The sequence below is a fragment of the Leiobunum rupestre genome, chromosome 2 (assembly GCF_980474605.1).
Source record: "Leiobunum rupestre chromosome 2, qqLeiRupe1.1.hap1, whole genome shotgun sequence".
NCBI classification, from domain to species: Eukaryota; Metazoa; Arthropoda; class Arachnida; order Opiliones; family Sclerosomatidae; genus Leiobunum; species Leiobunum rupestre.
In genome coordinates, this window is record NC_143385.1 from 45,894,582 (window position 1) to 45,917,751 (window position 23,170).

At 36.5% G+C, this 23,170-nt stretch overlaps 1 protein-coding gene across 2 annotated transcripts; it reads left to right on the forward strand.

Moving 5' to 3' along the window:
• Positions 1–215: 215 nt before the first annotated feature.
• Positions 216–21,361, forward strand: LOC149957612 (protein IWS1 homolog A-like). 2 transcript variants are annotated; one of them, XM_090164851.1, is made up of 11 exons: positions 216–406; positions 4,293–4,412; positions 4,476–4,601; positions 6,399–6,465; positions 7,567–7,618; positions 7,696–7,786; positions 9,601–9,745; positions 15,595–15,807; positions 16,626–16,933; positions 17,991–18,105; positions 21,200–21,361. In XM_090164851.1, the coding sequence occupies exons 1-11, from the start codon at positions 321–323 to the stop codon at positions 21,311–21,313; spliced, it is 1,437 nt and encodes a 478-aa protein (XP_090020977.1). In that variant the 5' UTR covers positions 216–320; the 3' UTR covers positions 21,314–21,361. The 2 variants fall into 2 exon arrangements, with proteins under 2 accessions (XP_090020977.1, XP_090020979.1); XM_090164853.1 differs by having other exon boundaries at positions 4,296–4,412.
• The last annotated feature ends 1,809 nt before the right edge of the window (positions 21,362–23,170 follow it).

Below are 23,170 nucleotides of genomic sequence, written 5' to 3' on the forward strand. Positions count from 1 at the left end.
CCGTTATGGCGTCGCAAGCTTCATATCAGACTGTACAATGCTTTTATCTGACCTAATAGCTCGGATGTGTTGTATCGCGGTCTTTATATACACTGCAACAGTCCCGTGCCACCTCTTTGATTTAGAAGTTTTATTTGGTGTCTACGGACTTTGCCTGACATCATAAGGTAATTTTATTAAAAAAAATTAGACAATTTATGGACACAGTCGTTCTTTTTTGTGAGGTATTTTACAGCGGACGTTACTGTTCATTCGAAAGACATAATTATGAAATATATTCTTAATAATATAAATAATCAGTAATATATAAGGAATTAATAATGTCGTTGAGTGAAAATAAGGGAAATGACTCAGATGCTACTACACTTCAAGAATCGTCTATGAACCTCGACGGGAAAGAAGAAATGTGAGTTATTTTTTAAGATACATTGAAATTAGTATATCAATATTCCATGCATTACGCCATATGGTTTGTTTACATTCAGTGATAGAATAGCCCTAATTAAAAAATGTAATATAAAGATAGAGAAACTCTAACTTAAGTTACGGACAACAACCGAGAAATTGAATCTCTTAAGTTCAAGCTTCGATTATTTAAAATAGGGATATTTTGGCTAACACTTCTTCCGATCCTTCTTAAGCTAGAACATGTTTAACACACTCGGCGCTTGTGCGAAGGTTTCACAGGAAGATGCCATGGTCCAAAATAGAAGAAGCTGCTACGTTTTTGAACACAGGCCACTCCTTGTGATACCTTTACATTTACGTAGTCGCTGTTACCTAGGAGCCACGAACAGTGGCGCATCCAGGGGGGGGGGGGGAGCAAGAAGAAGAAGAAAATAAGCATGATGGAAGCGTTCATGAAAATTTTTTGCTTATCATTACTTACTCTATCTAAAAATGTTTTGGGAGTTATCGCCCCCCCCCGCCCACCCGCCCAGAAATAAAATCCTGGGTGCGCCACTGGCTACAAACACACCAGCCCCACACAAGGAAAACGCAGTTAGCCTTTAAACACGTTTACGCAGTGTTGTGTTTGTTTGTTGCTCCTAGCTGTTACGGTTTTTCTGGATAGAGGTGAGCAAAAATTGTGAGCGCTCTTTTATGAAAATCATCTCGAAACGAGCGAGCACTTCAAGTACGGAGATCAGTTGATCTTGTTCAGCTGAGAGCCGAATAGTTCTCAGTCGGCATGGTTTTGGAATTTCTTATCCCGCTGAGCGACGGGATAGTCTGTTTTCCGGTATTCGTTCAGATCGCGGCGATCAATTTTTTAAAAATTATATTTTTTAGTCCATTTGTTCGATTTACATTTTTTTGTAAATTTTTTTCAACGCACTGTGACCAAATTCCGGGAAAAAGACTATCCCGTTGGATGATAAATTCCAATCTGAACAAACAACTGCCTCCCTCGGCGCAATCTCGCACAGCCCGCAGCAGTGCATGCTTCCACTTTGACGGATTTTATCCCTTTTTAGGGATTTTCCGACATAAAAGCGATTTCATTTTGGAAGAGAGGGAAAAGGGAATATTAAGGATTTTGGGAATTTTCCTAAATTTCGCCAGAAATATTTTGGTCTAGTACTTCAAATACCGCGCCTCGACCTTTATTGGAACTAGTGCTTCCAACGGTCAACTGATCAGGTCATTCAGGTTAAATTTCCAAGTTAATTGTAATCTGAACAGTTATCTGACTTATACTTTTAGGATTAATTCCAATGGAAACCAAATCGAAATAATAATTTTACAATTTTGATGAAGTTATTTTTTAGCACTTCATCCTAATATTTCTGCCTCGTTTTAATATTTTTACTTTTTAAAATCAGATAATCAGATATCGATCTGATCTGTTCTTTCCCCTCATATCAGATATCGCAACTGATATCTGGGAGTCGGTTGGAAGCACTAATTGGAACCCACGAATGAAATTAACTGGGATTCGGAATCTCAGGCGGAGGCGCACTAGCACTTATTCGGCCAGTGTCAATGTGTCACAGACTTTAAAATATTTTTAAGAAAAAAGTTTTTTTGATATAAGGCCTAAAAATTATTAATCTTATTGTTTTAGTGAAAAAAATTAATTAAGTGGGGGAAAAAATTATTAAATATTGTGAGATTGTCCAAGTGGAAGGAATGGCCCGCAGTCAGCGCTTTCTAGTGAAAAAACTATCCTGCCGCTAAAGGACCCATCTTAAAATTGAGCAGGCTTGCGTGTCGATCGGTCAATTTCGCTCACCACGCCGTGGCAAACCACTGACTCACAAGGAGAGTACCCGAGGTGTTTATTGCCGATTTTGTTCAAAGTCGGGCGTAATGTAGACCTATATGAAATATGAAATTTCCCGAAAGAAGACGTTGCACTACCCGTTCGATTTGCTATGGCAACCGAAAATGTTTTTGATCACTTAAAACAATAAAATTTCCATTTAAAAAAGCATGGGAAAATTTTGAAAAATTTTGAAAATCACAAAATGTGTAATTTGGACCACATTCAGGTAAATTTCATCAAGTTTGGGTAAATTGAAACATTTTTAGGGGAAATTTGTAACAAATTTTGGGTAAAATAAGGAAAAAATCTTATTTTGGTTGTAAGTGGTCAAAAACATTTTCGGTTGCCATGGCAAATCGAATGGGTAGTGCAACGTCTCCTTTTGGGAAATTTCATATCTCATATAGGTCTACATTACGGCCGACTTTGAACTAAATCGGCAATAAACACCTCGGGTACTCTCCTTTTTCAGTGAAACAATCGGCGTTCATCCTAAGCAGCTAAGCTCGCTCAGTTGAAGATAAATAAAAAAATCTGGTGTGAGCGCTCGCTCAATTGATCAGACAAGTGATAAACATTCATTTTTGGAAGTTTCTCACAATATTTGCCCACCTCTGCTGAAACATGCCTGTATTAATTATTTCCAGGTTCAAGTTAAGTGTTATTGTTTAATTGGCTGAATTACTACCCCGTGTTTCGAGTTTTTCGACTAATTAATGTACTTCGTAGTTATGATAGACAAAACGGTTTCTTGCAATTTTTGTGGTAAAACCGGGTACAGGAAGAAGAAAAAAATGTTTGATCGATACTAAAGATATTATAAAAAGCCCATTTGATAACAGATCGTGTGTGCCACGCTGTCGTGTATCCGGTCGTGTTATATAAAAAATAGAAGCTTTCCATTATATGGTTAATATCAGTTGAGTTCTATATATCTTTTAAGAATGTATTTATTTACTCCCGCACGAGTGACCAGTGGCGTAGCTGAGAACTCAGAGCCCCCCCCCCCGCAAAAATCTCTATGGGGCCCTCCTTTTCAATTTTTTTATGGTGAGCGGGGCACCCCGCGCCGCGGGCCCTTCGGACCATCAGCTACGCCACTGCGAGTGGAGGAAGTTAAAACGTTACTGAGTGCGCCTCAATCACGGCAGAACACCCAAGTTTTCGAGGACGAATGAGATGCTGGGCTGATTTTTTTGCCGGAAGTAGCTTCCTATTGGAGCATTAGGGGGATAGTTAGCAACGCTAAAATCGCCTCAACATATTGAATCTCCCTAAATATAAATAAATACTTGTGTTAGACTTGAATCTGATGATAACGCATTTTCAATTTAGGCCTTTGAATTTTTAGTAGTAATTTGATGTCACACTTTAACCGTCGTTCTCGATACATCTAAAACGAAATACTGATGGAAATGCCATCAGTCTGAAACGATTTTTTTTTGTTATAATTCGAAAAATTTATTTTTCGTGGTGAATTATATTGAATTTTTCCAGAATTCAACTTTTCCTTAGTTTAAAAAGTGTCAACAGTTTTTTTTAAAGAATCGATAACGTGTAAATTAACGTAATTCAATGTAAGTAATCGAACAAAAATCGAACCTTTAAATTGAGTATGAACTAAATCGAAAAATTGTTCGCTATCATTCGCTACGTCTTGTTTTATACGTAACTAACGCCAATCACCTCTAACTTCTGTTAAATCTGGTTTTAAAATTGTTAAATTCGTTGATCCACCCTAAATATTTATACATGGAAGTTCATAATCCCTTTAATGGTGATTTAAACTTCGATGGTAGATCAACTTATTCAGATTTTAACGCTAAGAGCGCTGTTTATTGACCTTTCAACAATGCAGAACAATCAACAGCGCTCAAAGCGGCCAAAATAGGAATTTGGAATTTTTAAAAAACATTATTTGTGTTAATTGAACACTTAACTTTTTCCAATGTTTAGTTTGTTTTTAATTAATTGATTAATTAGCCCAAGACAGGCTTTATTTTTTTGATATCTTGTGTTTCAGAAGGGACCTTGAACAAGCGCAACAGGCGATAGACAATGTAGACCCGAAACTGAATGCCCTCAATAAAGAAGATGAAGAATTGGAATGGAAAATAGGCGATGATCAGCAATGCAATGACAAGTAACTCAATCCAGGCCCAAAGAAATTAACAGTAATATATTTAAGTATAACGTTTATGGGTAGTGACGAAGATAATACAAATGAAAAAGATATAGAGGACACAAACAAAGATGGTAACACGAAGGACGATGATTCTGGTGACAATAACTCAGACGAAGAAGATAAAGAAGACAGCAGTGATTCCGAGGAGTAAATATTATTTTAACATAGCAAATTTTTATACCAGAAGTAGATATATATTACCTGAGAAGTATCCATTTAGACTCTAAAAATGAAGCGTATACCTCGAGGGGGTAAAATCGTTGTAAACCTGATTACTGATTTCTGAATTCCATAGATTGGTCGCAATTTCTCGGTGATTTCCTGTGATTTTCTTAAGCGATTTCGCCTGATTACCCACGATTTTTGTACCACTGTTTCGTAGCCTCTGTTATTTATCAAGGCCCGGGTTCACAATACCTTGAGTAGCGTACTACGAGGTTTTCGGACTTTTTCCCTCCCAGTTTGTAGTTTCAAATATTTCCCGATAGTGTTGAAATTTCAAGAACCAAGTGAACCCGAGCATTGATAAATAACGGAGGCTATTTATTTAAACTAAGGTAAAATTTTACCATCATCGTAATTATTCCTACAGCATGAATAAGTACATTCTTACTAAGATTTAGTTTAGATTAAAAGTAAGAAGTGGAAATTACAGGGCGTAGGGATACTTACTTAAATATAAACCATATATTACCGATTAATAGTTTTAGAAACTCAAGATAAGCATGCATTTATTCATAATACACTAAAAAATATGGAACCTCCATGGATTGCTTTAATACAATATGACTGTCGAAGAGGTAGGACTAACAAGTATATCGACTTTAATGACTCTCTAAATTCTTCTCTCCTATTGGTGCGAGAACGGCGAATGAGGACTCTCTCTAGTTACGGAATCATCTAGCCAATACCCACATGTAAACAGAGTGGTCATTGGCTATTCTAGGCGAAAGGGGTAATTAGCCACCTTTCCTTAACACTGGTTTAATTTAGGTTTTGCAACGGTGATAATGCCTAGAGCAGGAGCGTAAAGTCCTGCCCCTGAAACAAGCTGATTCCGTGGTTGGTATGACCAGATGTATATTCATGGGCTGCTATGAAGAAATGTATGCTAAAAGATGTACTTCACCCCGCACATTAAATTAATTAATTCATTTTTTTTATTTTCGAGTCTTTTCAAAAAATCAGCGATAGTTTTCGAATGTAAATGTTTAAAACTAGCAATTTTATGCTCAAAATCAATGTTTCCTGAGAATAACCGTTCTATTTTACGTAGCGACCAATTCGAGAAACTAATAAAGTTTCCATCAGTTTATGAACTTCTGTGATCACGTTGTCCGTTACGTGGCTGTGTATAAAATAAAAAGGCTAACTGGTCGTTATTATCATTGATATATATGTCAGCGATAATTCAGTATATGGTCAGTAGTTGCGGTTAGCTGTCCTCAGTGTAATAAAGCGTACACAGCGAAACCCGGTTTTGCAATTTACAACTTGCACTGAAGCGTTGCCTACTTTATTATAAAAGCCCGTGGGTACATTTGAAAAAAAGCTAAAAGAATAAAAAAAAATGCAACAGTTTGAACTTCGCAACGCTATATTTTTTTGTGAGTCTTGGACTCTTGAAAGTTGAACCCTTACTGTTGCCTAGGCAACAGGGATCTGGGGGGCTATTCTGTAAACATTCGAACGGGAATTCGATACCCTGTACCATGTCGAGATCGGATTCGACAATTTGCATTGATTTATGCTTATTCAAAATCTTTACAGAGTAACATTCGTCGAGATCTCTAAATTCTAAATCTATTTTTCGATCGAAAACTGCATTTCAAATGCTTACAGAATAGGCCCCCTGGTGTGAAAGAACCAAGTGGCCATAATTGTCGGAAGTAAAATACTAAAGACTGTGTTGCATATTATTTAATAAGTTTAACTGGTTTTTAGCTCTGATGTTCAAAACCTTATAACTCATATCTTCGGTGACAGTGACGACGATGAAGAAGAATTTGAAGTAAGTAATGAAAGTTTAAATACTGAACTGTGGTGGTCAAAGGACAGTAACTTTAAGGATCAGCGACATTAAAATCCCACTTTTAAATCTTTTCGTGTTAAGTCTTTTACCTACGATCTTCAAGTGAACTTCACCCACATGGCCAGTTGGAAAACCCTCATTTTAACACTGACAATTGTGCCGTCTTACACCTTGGAAAGAAAAACCCCAATCCCGTTTATACAATAAATGACATTCTTTTAAACACTACCCTTTGTGGGTGTCCACATTGATCCTGGTTTGCGGTTTTCTAGTCCAGATTTGAAAATAATTCTCTCAATTACTGTCTTAATTAAACGCGATCTTTATTTCCGGTGTCCTTAACCGATGCCAACCCTATACAACTCCCCCGCACTTCCTAAGCTATCCAACTGTTCACAGTCTGGTAGGTTTAGGTAAAAGGCGATGTTCAAGCATTACAAAAGGTGCAAAATGCCTTCTCTAATTTCCCACTCAAATTAAGTAACCTTCCTCCGTTATCGCTGACTGGAACTCCTTAACCCAGGATATTGTCAACCCGTTCAACTTTTCGGCGTAAGGTCAGTGACTTTTTTCCCGTGTAAATAGTCTATTATCAAAAGTGTGTCAATCGGACCCATTTCTTAATGAATGTCACGAGGGAAATACAAGTTGGGAGGGGAGAAGGGAAAGTATGCCTTGGGGAGGGAAGGAAGTTAAAACCCACAAATAAAGCCTCCTAGTGAGGAACGGAGGAACTAAGTAGCACTGGTCAAAGTCAGTGTATTTTTTGATTTTTCGTCGTTCTGTGGAGATGCTATCGCCATCTACCTATGATATAATACCATAGACTAAAAAAGATCCAGAAAGGTGACAATAAATAGTTTTTTATGTGGTCGATCTCGAGTCGAGCATTCATTAAACTTTTAGCATACGAAAGTACAGGGATTGTCACACTTTTGGTAATTGTCATTTTTGCTTTTATCATTTTTCTGTATGTATTTTCTAACATAATCATGCTAGTGGACATTAAGCTAATTAATTTTTACGTTTATTGATAAACTTAAAAGTTTAAATACAATATAATATTTCATATTTCTGCAGGGTTTCGACACCAACAACATCGCAGCGACGCAATCTAACAGGAATGACCAAAGTAATTTTTGTCCCAGTTATTTTAACACAAGTCAACGGAACTAAGTGAATTTTAAGAATATTAATTTTCATTGGAAGCTCTGTCTTCGAGTGACGATGAAAAGGGCGAAGGTCAAACAAAACGCAAAGAACAGCAACGAAATGACGAAGATGAAACTAAACCAGACCGGTATCAAACAACCTTTTATTTTAAATTTGTTTGAATACATACATGTTTAGAGAGTCAGTTGTATAATCTCAAGTACCTTAAGTATGATACTGAATGATTTCGGATAATACTACTCTGTCGTGGAATGATTGTGGAGTGGGCAATATTAATGTAAGGCTAGTGTAAAGATAGGTGGGGTAACCCAAAGACCAAAGACTATAATACATCACGGTCTAATTTTGTTTGTAGTCAAGGGTTTTTGACAAGCTCTCAGTAGCTATTTTTAGTGGGGTGGCGGTCCAATGGTTATCACTTTCGCTTCACAGCAAGAGTAGGAAAGTTCAATCCCATATTGTGGCAATGTTTGAAAACACGGAGAAACTCTGTTTCTCCTTTCCATAAATACTTGTTGAGGTAAACAGTAATACTGACTCGTGAGTGAAGATCTTACCACCTCCACCTACGCATTGTAACCCGGCCACCTGTATAAATGCATTAAGTCACTAGATTACTTGGGCTTAAGGTGATGCCCTTGGTATAAGCCTAGCTGATTCTTATTATTATTAGTATGAAATAAATTGTATCATTAATTATCTGTTTTAATTCGACTCACTAGATTCAGTTAGCTGACTTAAACGTTTAGTGTGGAAAATGTAGAGAACTTGAGATTTTGAAAGAAATTTAATCCGGGTATATGTTAAATCTGAGAGGCATCTGAATTCAGTTCATCTTCACTCGGTCGGTTTACAATGAATTGTTTAGGGTTTAATCTAACTTGTATGCATTTTGATCCATATCAACTCAGCGGCGTAGCCAGAAATTCGTCAAGGGGGGGTCGAAGTATGTGAATGTTAAGAGCGGGTCGAGAAGGGGGTGGAAATTTAGTACAGTCAAAGGTAGACCCAAGGACGGGGTTGGACCAAAATTATCGGTGGCGGCGGCGGCGTGTAGCGGCGGCGCAAGCCTCTAATTGTAGAGTGTTATAGTTAGACAACTTATGCTCTATAGTTAGACAACTTATGCTCTATAGTTAGACAACTTATGCTCTATAGTTAGACAACTTATGCTCTATAGTTAGACAACTTATGCTCTATAGTTAGACAACTTATGCTCTATAGTTAGACAACTTATGCTCTATAGTTAGACAACTTATGCTCTATAGTTAGACAACTTATGCTCTATAGTTAGACAACTTATGCTCTATAGTTAGACAACTTATGCTCTATAGTTAGACAACTTATGCTCTATAGTTAGACAACTTATGCTCTATAGTTAGACAACTTATGCTCTATAGTTAGACAACTTATGCTCTATAGTTAGACAACTTATGCTCTATAGTTAGACAACTTATGCTCTATAGTTAGACAACTTATGCTCTATAGTTAGACAACTTATGCTCTATAGTTAGACAACTTATGCTCTATAGTTAGACAACTTATGCTCTATAGTTAGACAACTTATGCTCTATAGTTAGACAACTTATGCTCTATATTTAGTGGACTAATATCCCATGTAAAATTATTGTTCATAATTGCTGTAATTTATGTTATTGACCAATTTACAAACTATCCAATCAACGCGAGGGGTACCTATAAGTACGTGCTTTATGATTTCGACACTAGTGACATCTATTGAAAGAAGAGCTAAGTATGCTAGTCGAGCCGCCACTTGCTTTAACGATAGCCCAGTCACTTGATTTAAAGATCTTAAAGGTCGTTAGCTGACTTTGGCCTAAGGTGGTGCCTTGGCTATTAGTCTAACTAATTTTTAATCCCATATCTATTTTTTTATTTCCGCTTTATCGAAAATGTTTTCCACCCATGGTTGAAATGAAGACCGGAAATCTACGACTTCGACCTGATGATGGCTCGCAAGAAGCAAGAAGGCGGAAGATCGCGCAAGAGGCGTAATTACGACGTCATCAATGACAGTGATGATCTCATCGCCGAAATAATTCAGCAGATGTACACTTCAGCCGAAGTACGCTCTGTTTTCTTTCTCATCTAACCTGGTTCGCACTTGACGGAAATTTATCCGGAAAACTACATGATTAAAACGTTAACTTTTCGCAACGATATTGACCAGGGTCCACCTCTCTCGCTCATCAAGCAGTGATTGTATGTAGTGGTTTCGTAAAATTTATCCATGGCTAGGGGTAAGGTTAGTCCAGGTTTTAAGGAGGAGATAATGGTTAACGTTTTAAACAAACCATTGTTTTCATTGTAATAAAACTATCTCAATGTTGTGTTAATGTTCCGTTTATAACATTGTTGTATTTGGGAAATACTCTATTTACGTAGGTCACCTTAGACTTAGCTAATATACAAAGAAAATCGTATCTGGGCAGTAGGAAAATACGAAACTAGATGGTATTTTTCTTGCTGTAATTAGGTGTAAATAAAATATACTTCTTAATTAAAGTAACCATGATAACAGTAATATTTTACAAAAAAATGGCGTTGCCCACATTTTGGCGCAAAATAATCTCAAATGCTGACCCCAACTTTGCGTATATAATTTTCCGTCGAGTTTGAAATCAGTTTTTTTTCTGTACACCAATAAGTGATCAACAACGAAGATTACCAAATTGTTACGATTGCGGAGTGATTTCGGGTTCTTACTGCAATAAATTTCGCGATAGGTTGTCTGTCAAAAAGTTTGAAAATTTTGAAATCACGTTGAAAATCCTAAATTCTGAACAACAATCAGTCCTAAAATCTCAAAATTAGCACGAAAATCATAACTTTAAATATCTCAAAATAAGTTTCGGATTTTTGAAATTACAGTGAGATTCAAATTACCGTACACAAAATTTGCAAGTGTCCGACTTTTCCCATTTTAACCTCTGTGAACATCGATAACGTAATCAGTGATCTCAAACAACAATTTCAAAATGTTGCCGAATGGTTACAGAGCGTATAGAGCGATTTCAAAATTGTTACATACAGATTACGGTAATTATAATAGCTATTTTAGCAATAGTGAACACCGATTACGACAAGAGGTTACGGAGCAATAAATTAAATCAATTTAATTAGGGGTTTAGCCATAATGAAAATTGATTACGTAGTGGCTACAGATCAATTACTGTGATAAATTCTGAAAGTTTTAATAATACTAATAATAATAATTAACTAGGCTAATACCCTTGGCACCACCTTAGGCCTAAGTGATCAGGCGACTTTTAAAGCCATTAATTCAGGTGGCCGGGTTACATTGCCATAATGAACACGGATTACAGAATGGTTACGCAGTAATTGCTGTTATCATTTTAATGAAGGGTCGGACATTCTTCAAAATCCCGTACATTACTAAAAATTGTTTTAAATAATTTGAAAATCCCAAATTTTGCGCAAAGATAATTCCTTGTATCTCAAAATCAAACTTTTTTTTCCCCAAAAAACTCACCGTGAAATTTGAAATCCTGTGCACAAAATTTGCAAGCGTCTGATCTCGCATTTGAGCCACATTGAAAATCGATTACCCAATTATTGGTCGCATTCAGAGATTGAAAGACTACAACAGAATGGTTACAGTGCGATTATAGCAATTTCAAAGCAATTACTTTTTGCCTGTATTAGCTAGAATTCTAGAGATAGGGAACAGCGATTGCGTAATGGCTACGGAACAATTATTGTAATAATATTAGTTAGCGTTTTAGCATAGTGTACACCGATTACATAATGCTTACGGAAAAATTACTGTAATAATTTCAACTTGGTCAGTAGCCCCGCCAGGGATTTTATGCACGTAGGCCCAGCTTGAATTAGAGGCCCCATCTATAATGTTTATTTAAAATATTCCCGAGTTTCAAGGATTTTTTTATTTAAATGTTTTAAATTTTGACATGATTTCTATTTCCCCATTGAATTTTTTAAAGGCATTTTAATCAAGGAATGACACTCTTCGATTAGTTTTTTTTTCCAAATTCGTCGACTACTAACTTTGGGTTTTCTTTTAAACAATTCGACAAATCACGATTTATCGACAGTGTAGCCAGATTTGAAAGCCTAAATTCTCCCATAGTTGTCCGTAGACGTGTTTCAATTCTTTTGAGTGAACTGAAACTTCTTTCTGAGATTGTATTTGCCACAGGAATGCAAGAAACAATTTTGTAGTATTTCACTAGGTCGGGGAACCCATCTGCCATTTTAATTAAATAGTGGAAGCAGTCGATTACGCTGGTAAATTTCTTTGGGATAATTAAATTTCTGGCTATTTTAATTTGGCTTTTTAACGAATTCAGGTCGAATTGAAACCGATTATAAGTGTTACAATGGGTTACGATATCGTTTTCGTTAAGAAAGTTTTCCGAGTTAGGGTCAGACGCCATTATACCTTTAAATAAGCCAGAGTTTTTCAATAGTCGAATTTTCATTTCTGAAATAAATTTATCAACTAATTCGAAATAGGTGGACCTCAACTGGTCAATCAGGGTTTTTGCTTCCGTTTCCCTGCTACCCGTTGTACTCGTTACCACACTATGTTTTAATCTCTTGTTAGGGATTATTTTACGTTTCCGTAAAGCTATCGGTTCGCATTTACGATCAGGTATTGCAATAAAAGCAGATTCTGCGATTTTAGTAGCTTCTACCCAAATTAAATCAAAACGTTCCGAGTTCCTACATTCTTCTAAGGTCCTAACGGTAGCTTGGCAAATGGCAACGGCTTCCTTTAAAATAACTTTCGAACTTTGCAAGTATTCCGACGGGGAATTCGTTACGCCTAATACTTCGTCTAGTGCGACAATTAATATTAAGTTGTTAAAGTTATGTAATTGGGATATATACCCACGACACTCAGCAGCTTCCTCTGGTTTTCCGTTTTCAATTAGATTCTCTAACGTTAAAACTACGGAATCGAGTCTATTTCTAAAATAACTAACACCTTTTTTTTTACTCCACCACCGAGTGTCGCAGCTTTGTGGCATTTTAAGTATCTCATAGCGCAGATCTTTTTGGGAGTTTTCAAAATATTCGCTTCTAATAACCGAATTGCTTTGAAAATTGTATATGGCCTGAACCAAACCAAGTAGTTCCCTAACTGCCAATATTTTGGAGCAACAGTCAACTAAAACTAAATTTAAGCGGTGCGCGTAGCAATGCACGTACGGACAATGTCCGCCTACTGCCTCTTCTACTTTCACCCTCACTCCTTTTACGTGTCCGCTCATTACACTTGCCCCGTCATATGACTGTCCAGCGCAATTCTCCAGTTTTAAACCACCCTCTGTCAAAAGATTTATAATTGCCAAGCTGATATTCTCAGAATCGAACTTATGTAAATCAGTGAAACCTAGAAATCTTTCTACGACACCTATTTCTATTCTAGTATATCGAATACAAACGCTTAGCTGCTCCACCCCTGCATTGTCTCGGGTTTCATCGGCAATTACAGAGTAAAACCCATCGGATTCGATGACTTCTTCGACAATCATTTTCCTTACTAAATTTGCACAAATGTCAATTATTTCATTTTGTACAGTGCTGTGAATATTTTTTGCATTATTGGGCATACTCTCGCATTTGGCTTTCAAATCAGGACATTTTCTTTTCAGAAGTTCTAAAATTTCAATAAAATTTCCTCTGTTTCTAATTTTATCGGCAGATGTATTCCCCTGAAGTGCTAAATCTTGTTGAGAACATAAAATTATGACTTCCACGTGTGCAGATAATACCTCTCTATTGACACGCTATTGATCCACGAGATTTAAATTCAGTGTAGTCTAAATACATTCTATAGGCTAGTTGGTGGGAAGATTTATTCGAAGTGAAATGTTCTTCGAATTTTTTCGCCATATTTTTCCAATCCGAAAATCCGTTCACAAATCCAGTATTTCTACTGCCTAGAAAATGACGGCAAAAAAAGCAGTAAACCTGCATTTTTTGCAACTGAATACTCAAGCATTCGATATTTGTCGTACCAAGAAGAAATGAAACCACGATTTTTACCACCCATTAAAGTTTTAGGAAAAGGATTGAGTTTAGGCTGAACTGGAAGGCAATCTTTATCTAAACTAATATCCAATTCGTGTAAGCGCTCTTCTGTTAAATTAGTTAAATCTTGCACATCGGCAGATATAGTAGGGTTTCTAATAATTTCGGCTTCATTACTTGGCGCAATGTCTAAAGCAGAACTGACGTTTGGAAGAACCTCAGAAATATTACCACCTTCGAATTCTAAACCCTCTTTATTTCCCAAGCTTTCCCCGGGACTATCATTATGACTCTTGCCTGACGATTTCAAAAAACCTTCCATTGCGCCTTTCTGACTACTAACAACACTTGCGCTTCTGGCGTTTTTGGGCCCCAGATAAAAACTTTCGGGTACTCATATTTTAAAACTTAATTTAAAACCTATTCTAAACGAAGCTTGTAATAGCTTAGTAGTCTCGAAAAGACTGTTTGGATAAAGCAGAGCTATAGTATATGTAAATATAATAGCTAATTAGGTTTCAAAAAGGCAGTGGGAAAATCAGCTATAAATAGCAAATTAGCCTTGAAAAAGGCTGTTTGGAAAATTAAGCTACAATAGCTTATTAGCCTTGAAAAAGGCTGTTTGGAAAATTAAGCTACAATAGCTTATTAGCCTTGAAAAAGGCTGTTTGGAAAATTAAGCTACAATAGCTTATTAGCCTTGAAAAAGGCTGTTTGGAAAATTAAGCTACAATAGCTTATTAGCCTTGAAAAAGGCTGTTTGGAAAATTAAGCTACAAATAGCTTATTAGCCTTGAAAAAGGCTGTTTGGAAAATTAAGCTACAATAGCTTATTAGCCTTGATAAAGGCTGTTGAAAAATCAACTATTAAATCTAGTTAAATTCTGGCCAAAAGAGACTCGAAATTGAGAACTATCTTGCTCAGGAGACAAAAACGAAATGACGATTGACGAAACGCGAGGCCCTAATCACTGACGGACCCCGTTCGATGGTCACTGAAATCACGTGACTTCGCAAAAGAGGGAAAAAGGGGAAACCCAAATTCCTCAATATTTGAAAGAATAACCCCTTCCTATCAAAGCAATAGGCTTGGGCTTTACCACTGCTGGGACGAGAAAGAGAGAAATCCAGTTTTGGCAATCCCCCCCCCCCTCCGGTCCTCTTCCAAGAAACTAAATGTCTTTGTTGTGTGTATTGTAGCTTCTCACTGACACCGAGGCAAAAAGACAGGTGTCCCTGCACTTTGCGGCCTAGCATGACGTATTTCCCCCTCCCGGCGTCACCATCTCTTATCAGTCAATTCAAAAGAAAACGTTTTTTCAAGGGGAAAATCTATAATCACGGACAGCGTTGCCAACCGTACTCTAATTATAGTACATTTCGATTAAATTAACTTTCGATTTTCTTCGTTTCCAATCAGTTATATTACTCTCAGTAGGCTAAAAATGGAGGTATCAAATCTTATTTTACAAACTAGTAACTAAAAATATTGAGGGTTATAATAGGCACCGTTTCAAAAATTTAGAGGCCCCCAAAGTAGGCCTACACTTTTTCAACGTAGGCACGTGCCTACTTGTGCCTATTGCTGGCGGGGAGCCTGAACTTGGTGTTAGCCAAAGTGAACAACCGATTACAGAACGGTTATAGAATAATTATTCTAAAAACCTTTGCTAGTGATTTACCATATTGAACACCGATTACGGAACGTTTACTGAACAATTACTGTAAACGTTTAATGTAGCATTTTATCCGTACTGAACGTAGACTACAAATTGGTTACGAAGCAGTAATTGCGTATGTTCTATGAGGTAGCATTTTAGCTAGTGAACACTGATTACGGAAAGTGTCCAGCCCGGTTCTCTATTTAACATTTCTTCTTGGAAATTTTGGTAGGAAGACCGTTTGACGAACCGAAAGCGCCAACCTGCTCGAAGCAAGATCAAACTGCTTCCGATCGTGGTGTCGCAACTAAAGAAAGCCGATTTGAAAGTGGCCTTTTTGGATCAGGGCATTCTGAGTGCCATGGCTGAATGGTTGGCGCCTTTGCCGGACAAGAGTTTGCCTTACCTCAAAATAAGAGAGTCGCTTTTAAAGCTTCTGGAAGAGGTTGGTGTGTTTGTATTAAACGTAATGATCGAGTCTGTTAAGAAGTGGTGTTATTTATTTAAATGGGAATTTAAAAAGACTATCATCCACCCATTTATATTAAGTACAATATGCCCCTGATCCCATTATAATACTAAATGCTACCTACACTATTTAAAGCACTAGATTATAGGTCTGTTTTGTACCTTTTTTATGGTTATACCTCTAGAAAACCAATTATATAATTTTAAATAAGAAATACAAAAATGCAGTTGCAATTATAAGTTAAAATAAATGTTAATTAAGATTGTGGGATGAAATATCATATCTCATGTATCATTTGAAAGCCCCTTCCCCTGTAACATTTAGTAATTTTACTATTAACTCCGTTCCACCTTACTGCGTTTCATAATTTATTAAATTGTTAGCGACACGTGAAAAGAAATTAAGCTTCCAGGCCTGGAAACGACTTTCGAGTAATAAGTTGGTATTTATGGATCACTAAAGTATATCAGTTCTCTAACTTCGTTCCGATTCGTGAAATCAAAAGTTTTCCTCATATCACTTCAGTTCATTTTTATTTACCTCATAAAAATATCGGAAGCTTTGAAAGGAAACACGTTCCAGTTCGAGAATAAGTCCATTTTGAGCACTGTATTAGCCTAGCTGATTGTTATTATTATTATTATTATTATTATTATTATTATTATTTATATTATTATTAAAATGGTCTAAAAGAAGGGCTGACACATTTTGGAGCTTATGTCACTTTTGACCATACTAATGAAACGATGGTTTACAAATCATAGAACTTAATTACAATTTGTGTAACTGCTTAGTTTCCGGCAATCGAGCCTTCGTTGTTGAAGAGCAGCAGGATCGGGAAGGTCGTGATGTATTTGTACAAGCACCCGAAGGAGACGAAACAGAACAAGAAGGTAGCGAGGCAACTGATCATGGACTGGTCCAGACCCATTTTCAACGTGAATACCGACTTCAACTCGATGTCCAGAGAAGAAAGACAACGAAGAGATCTGGAACGGGTACCCAAAAGGATGAGGATGAGTCGCCAATCGGAAAACCACGATGATGAATCGTCATCCGGTGCCAGAAAAGCCGTCGACCTCGATATGGGTGAAAATGACCAGTAAGCTCGAATAATTTTATCCATGAATACTTCGATTTTAATGAACTTTGATATAACTAATGCCATCTGCGTGGTCGGTTACTTTGGTTTTTCTTCGGCGAAAATTGGTATCGCAATCGGAAGCGGTCAACACTTCATTTAACCTCCTTATCGACATCTGCTCGCTTCCATAAAAAGTATACTTTGAATATCAGTGAATCCCTTATGAATATGATTGCATCCAATATACCTGTGCAGTAAGTGCATTTACGTGGTGGTTTTTAAATTTTATAACATAAAGCGTCTGCTTAACAACCGCAAATCCAGCGGGTTAAGTGCTACGTGACTCTTCTGTAAACTAGCCACAAACAGAGACACGTTTGGTCCTTTTAAAAATTTAAATAAATGATCGTTATTCAATTTCTACACTTCAATGAATAATATGTGACTTAATTTATCGAGTTCAAAGTTATAGCCAACTTTATAATTAAACGAGCATTTTCTCAAGCCTTTATTTCCGAAATATGACGGTGAATTTACTTAGATGGCGCTACGTGCTCCGTAGACTTACGTCTACCCATCGACAAGTAGTTCTTTGTCGATGGTCTACCATAGGTAGTTATTTGTCAGCGATCATCTAAAAACGGTCTCTGTGCATGCACTAATATTAAATAACCCGGTGTTCTCTCCCCTAGATTGCGACCAGTTTTGAAAGTAGCAGCGACTGTTATTAATTTTACTCCCTTTTATTTTACTGTCTATTTCGTTTTTTTAGAAAGAAAATAGCGTTTGTTCAAATATGAATCTAATATTCGATCAAAAATTTTATTATAAAATTTTTATAACTATTGTTCGTTGATAAAATTTAAAAACATAATTTAGCTCTTGTGGTCTGAACACGTGGAGGGTAAAATAAGAGTTAAGTTCTGTCCCTTCCTAGTTGAATTTCTGATAGCACTTGTAGCAGAATTAGGAACTTTTGCAAAGTTTCGTATTCTTTTCAACCCACGGATGAAAACTTAGATTACCCATCGTAGTAACGTAAGATTATTGAGATATATTTTGACTTATGTTTCAGAGACTTGAAACCAGGAGAGAAAGGCTGGATTCCAAGAGCTGTGGTTCCCAAACCTTCCAACAAGGAGTATCTCGTCAGACCAAAATGGAACGTCGAAACGGATTCAACCATCCAAGTAAGCCTAAAATTGCAACTTAATCTGAAATTGGTCAGAAAAGGAAGCGGAATGTTTGGGAATAGTAGGATTATTCATTACTGTTATGGTCCCTTTATTTTCATTACCTTTAATGATAATCTTCTATAAAAGGTTTCCAGCAGCCACGCTAGAGGAGTAACACGACAACTGAATTCTGAGGAGATACCTTAGGTATTAGCCTAGCACGCCTCTGATCTTTGCATAAGGCGCTAGAACTAGAAGCTCCTACAGAATTGTCATATTAAATAAACTATGCTCCTAAATAAATAATTCCCCTAAAAACGAAATGCTCATAGCGGCAAAAACATTAAATTCGTTGATCCACTTTGTCCTCGTTTTAAATTAGATAAGCGTTTGAGAAGCTGTCGTAGAAGGCTCCACATTATATAACTGAGCCTCACGTTGATGTTCCCCATAAAAATTTCCAACCATGATGAAAATAGGGTCGTATTGAGATACTATACAGGGTGTCTTCATTTGATCGGCCCAGGAATTTTTCTCAAACACTAAATCTTCTAGAAATGTGAAATTTTCAGTATGTACTCTCTCGGTGGAGATCGTTGTTATTTGTGAATTTCAGAGAAATCGTGAAATTTTGCCCGGTTTCAGAATTTGTAGTTTTTTGAACGCTAGGTGGTAGACGAAAAGTTTCAATGAGTAAGTTGTAGATCATACTCGAAAACCTTTAATGGAGTTGGTATGGTAAAAATCGTATATTTTGTCACTGAAATAATAGGTCATGAAAAATAACAAGTTGGTACTACCCAAATGTTTTTACGCCTCATGTTATTGTAATGATTGTCTGTGAAAAATGACCTGGACGTCATAACACTAATATGGAAGACACAGTCATCGCTTACTTTGTCGCTTACCCTCGAGCAAGTATAAGAATGGCATGCTCCGATTGGGACTTGCAAAATATTATGTCTGGAGCGTCCTTAACCACCATAAGTTTCACCCATTTCGTGCCACGCTCCACCAAGCACTTCAAGATGGTGATCAGCGCCTTAGGTTGGATTTCGGTAACTGGTTCATTTCCTCTGTTTAATCCTGGCGTCCGACGAGTGTTCCTTTGGAAGGGAAGGCCCATTTAACCGCCAGAATAACCATATGTGGAGTGATGTAAATCCGCACTGGGGATTTCCACATCACAATCAAGTACAATTCCGCTTTAACGTCTGGGCAGGTCTACTAGGAGATCGCGTCATTGTGCTATATTTCCTTCCGAATCGGCTTAATGGGGTGAGCTACTTGGTGTTTCTACGAAATGAAGTAGCAAAAGCCCCTTTAGTCAACCTTCCACGTATTTGGTTCTTGCATGACGGTGCACCTCCTCACCAGGAACGACATGTGGTGCAAAACCTCAACACCGATCTCCCTGAGCGTTGGATTGGGAAGAATGGACCAGTGCGATGGCCTCCTAGGTCCCCAGATTTGACACCGCAGGGCTTTTACCTGTGGGGATTCGTCAACGAGGAAGTATACAAGACGCCAGTCACTAGCGAAGACGACTTGCCCCAGAGAATCATTTCAGCGTTAAAACTCGTTACTCCAGATATGGTCCGTGGTTCATTCCAGAATATGCTTCATCGCGTACGGATTTGTATAGCAACGGACGGGGGCATTATGGAACCGTATTTGTAAAAAACTTTCTGTAATTCCTTATTATAATAATGGCACTTGTTCTAACACTTAATTTGTAAAAGTAAAACAATGATTTGGCTCAAAACATGTTCTTTTTTCACAGACAATCATTACAATAACATGAGGCGTAAAAACATTTGGGTAGTACCAACTTGTTATTTTTCATGACCTATTATTTCAGTGACAAAATGTACGATTTTGACCATACCAACTCCGTTAAAGGTTTTCGAGTATGCTCTACAACTTACTCATTGAAACTTTCCGTCTACCACCTAGCGTTCAAAAACTACAAATTCTGAAACCGGGCAAAATTTCACGATTTATCTGAAGTTCACAAATAACAACGATCTCCACCGAGAGAGCACATTCTGAAAATTTCACATTTCTAGAATGTATAGTTTTTGAGAAAAATTCCTGGGACGATCAAATGTAGACACCCTGTATTTATTGAACAAATATTGTGATAAAAACATGATCCAATATCTCTTGGTCAATTAATGTGATTAAAACATGATCCAATATTACTTTATTAAATGTGATCCAAACATGATCCAATATTACTTTATTAAATGTGATCCAAACATGATCCAATATTACTTTATTAAATGTGATCCAAACATTATCCAATATTACTTTATTAAATGTGATCCAAACATTATCCAATATTATTTCATCAAATAATGTCATCAAAACATGATCCAATATCTCGATCTCGATCATATAATGTGATTAAAAATTATCCAATATCATCTAGATCATGATCAAATATGATCAAAAGATGATCTAATATCTCAATCTTGATCAAATAACTTGACCAAAACATAATCCAATATCTCGATCTCGATCATATAATGTGATTAAAAATTATCCAATATCATCTAGATCATGATCAAATATGATCAAAAGATGATCTAATATCTCAATCTTGATCAAATAACTTGACCAAAACATAATCCAATAACTCGATCTTGATCAAATAATGTTACCAAAACATAATCCAATATCTCGATCTTCATCAAATAATATGATCGAAACATCCAATATCTTGATCTTGATCAAATAATGTTACCAAAACATAATCCAATATCTCGATCTTCATCAAATAATATGATCGAAACACCCAATATCTCGATCTTGATCAAATAATGTGATCAAAACATGATCCAATATCTCGATCTTGTTCAAATAATGTGACCAAAACATAATCTATATCTCAATCTTGATCAAATGTGGTCTAAAGAGGATCTAATATTACTTCATAAAATGTGATCAAAATATTAACCATTATTACTTGATCAAATAATGTGTTCAAATATTAATTATTATCAAAATGAATTGTTTTTAATTGTTTGATCGGCCCAATTTTTTAATGTTTGATAAATCATATTAGTGCACCGTGTAAATCAATTAGCAACTTGTGATTTCTTAGCATCTGAAGAAGAAGGACACGAGAATCGACAAGCACATGCGTCACTTCGAAGATTTGAAGAAAAAGCAACGAGGAGTCGGCAAAGGAGCCAAACTGAGCCTTATGGGAAATTAACATACTTTAATTTACTTATGTTTATAGATATATCGGTACTAACAATAAATAAAGAGTATTTATTAACAAAATGTTGCTTGAACGTTTATTATGCTTAAGCGAAGATACCGTGCTCAAAGTAACAAGGATATTGGTAAGAATTCATATATGTAGCACTTTAATAATACCAGTTCATTAATTTCTACTGATATGGTCTGTGGAAGTGCAGCGATTGACGCGCCATCTTCTAAGATAAAAGATTAATGCTTAGTATGAAATTGGTTTTCAATCGTTTCCAAATAAATTAATTTTCTTTCGAAAAGCTGCCGTAGATGGCGCACACTACAAATAATGAACATTCTTCTTCTTGTTTCTGTTGTTATCACCAAAGACCGCGTCCTCATGATTATTCAGATCATTTATCTGTTCAACAAAAAGTATACAAAGACCTTTTGCGTTTAAGACCGCCGGTTTCTTTTTCCATAAAAATTTAGGTTAACGTTAATAGTCAGTGTAGTGAGCTGTTGGCTCGCGTGGCATAATGAGCCTACCACCATCCTCCAATTAATATCATTAAAAGTCGCTAGATAACTTATGCCTACGGTGGTATCTTGGGTATTAGCCTAGCTGATTGTTATTATACTATTAGTTTAGATTTGTCTTTTCACACAGTACACTATTTTCCGCGTAAATTTTTGCTGAAAACCATTTCGAGAATGAGGAACTTATTTTTTTTGGGTATGACGTCAATTTACGTCACTTCACACAATTCCACAAGTAATTATTTAGACTAAATGACAAACCTATGAAGGTTAATTAAATACATATGGTAAGAAAATGCACCATCTCAATCTAGTTACTATTATCACCTTATTTATTTTTTTACCCTTTTTTTTAAAGATTCGTACAGACTTATTTTAAAGATCTTAAAAAGGAATTTTATTAAAATTCGTAATTTCATTCGTTTCCTGTCCTGGTGTCGACGGCGTGCTTGTTGCAAATCCATTTCTCGTCCAAATGCCCAGTGCAAAAGCCATGGTTCCTGCCAATTTTCAGACAATGCTTGTGACATTTCATTTCGTCGGGACAACCAGATTCACCCTGACATATTTGCACGACTGAAATCGTTAAAAGATGTTTCGATTATCTTTGGAATACATTTTAATATTTTAGTTAGACGTTATATGGCAGTAGACAAAATATTAAGCCAGTATATCTGAAAACCGTAAACCATTTTATGTAGAAGAGTAATGGTACACTTTTTTAATTGGCACGGAGTTTCTAAACCTCAAGGCTCTTTAAGGCATTAAAGTTAGATCTCGTCGGAACAGATAAAAAAAGGGAAATTTTGGATTAATCATAAAAATTTCGGGTAACTGTTTATTTTGGAAATTATTGGCGGTTATAAAACGATTTAATATGCCAAAAAAAGTTTTCATTCGGAAAATTTTCGGTTATGGATAAAAAATAATAAAACTTATATTTCTTATCCAAACCCCGAGCTCTAGTTAAAGTTATTTGATGAATCCTTTTTATTTAAATTGTTTCGCGCCAAAAGTAGGCGCAGCCCTTATCGCTCACTAGGTGGTTACTTTTCGTTTGTTCTTAAACAAAAGGGGCTTGCTGCAGCTACGTTTTCATCAAAGACTATACACAGGGAACACTTGAGTGTTCCCCTCAACTTCCCTGCTATAGATACGCTTAGCGAAGCGTATTCTTTGGTTTTCATGAAAGTGGGAAACAAGGAATTCGAAAAATCCCGATTTCGCTCTCCACGGGGAGCCTTAGTGGGAACACGTTTTTAGCCATTTTCATGACGTCCACTTTCAACCTTGACACGGGTTTAGCCCTACCAAAAAAAACTGTTTAGAATTTGTA

Bases quoted from the DNA above. Each gene is read 5' to 3' on its own strand.
- LOC149957612 (XM_090164851.1), top strand. From the start codon at position 321: ATGTCGTTGAGTGAAAATAAGGGAAATGACTCAGATGCTACTACACTT. The intron at 407-4,292 runs GTGAGTTATTTT...CTTGTGTTTCAG, and splicing joins CTCGACGGGAAAGAAGAAAT to AAGGGACCTTGAACAAGCGC. The intron at 9,746-15,594 runs GTACGCTCTGTT...AAATTTTGGTAG, and splicing joins AGATGTACACTTCAGCCGAA to GAAGACCGTTTGACGAACCG.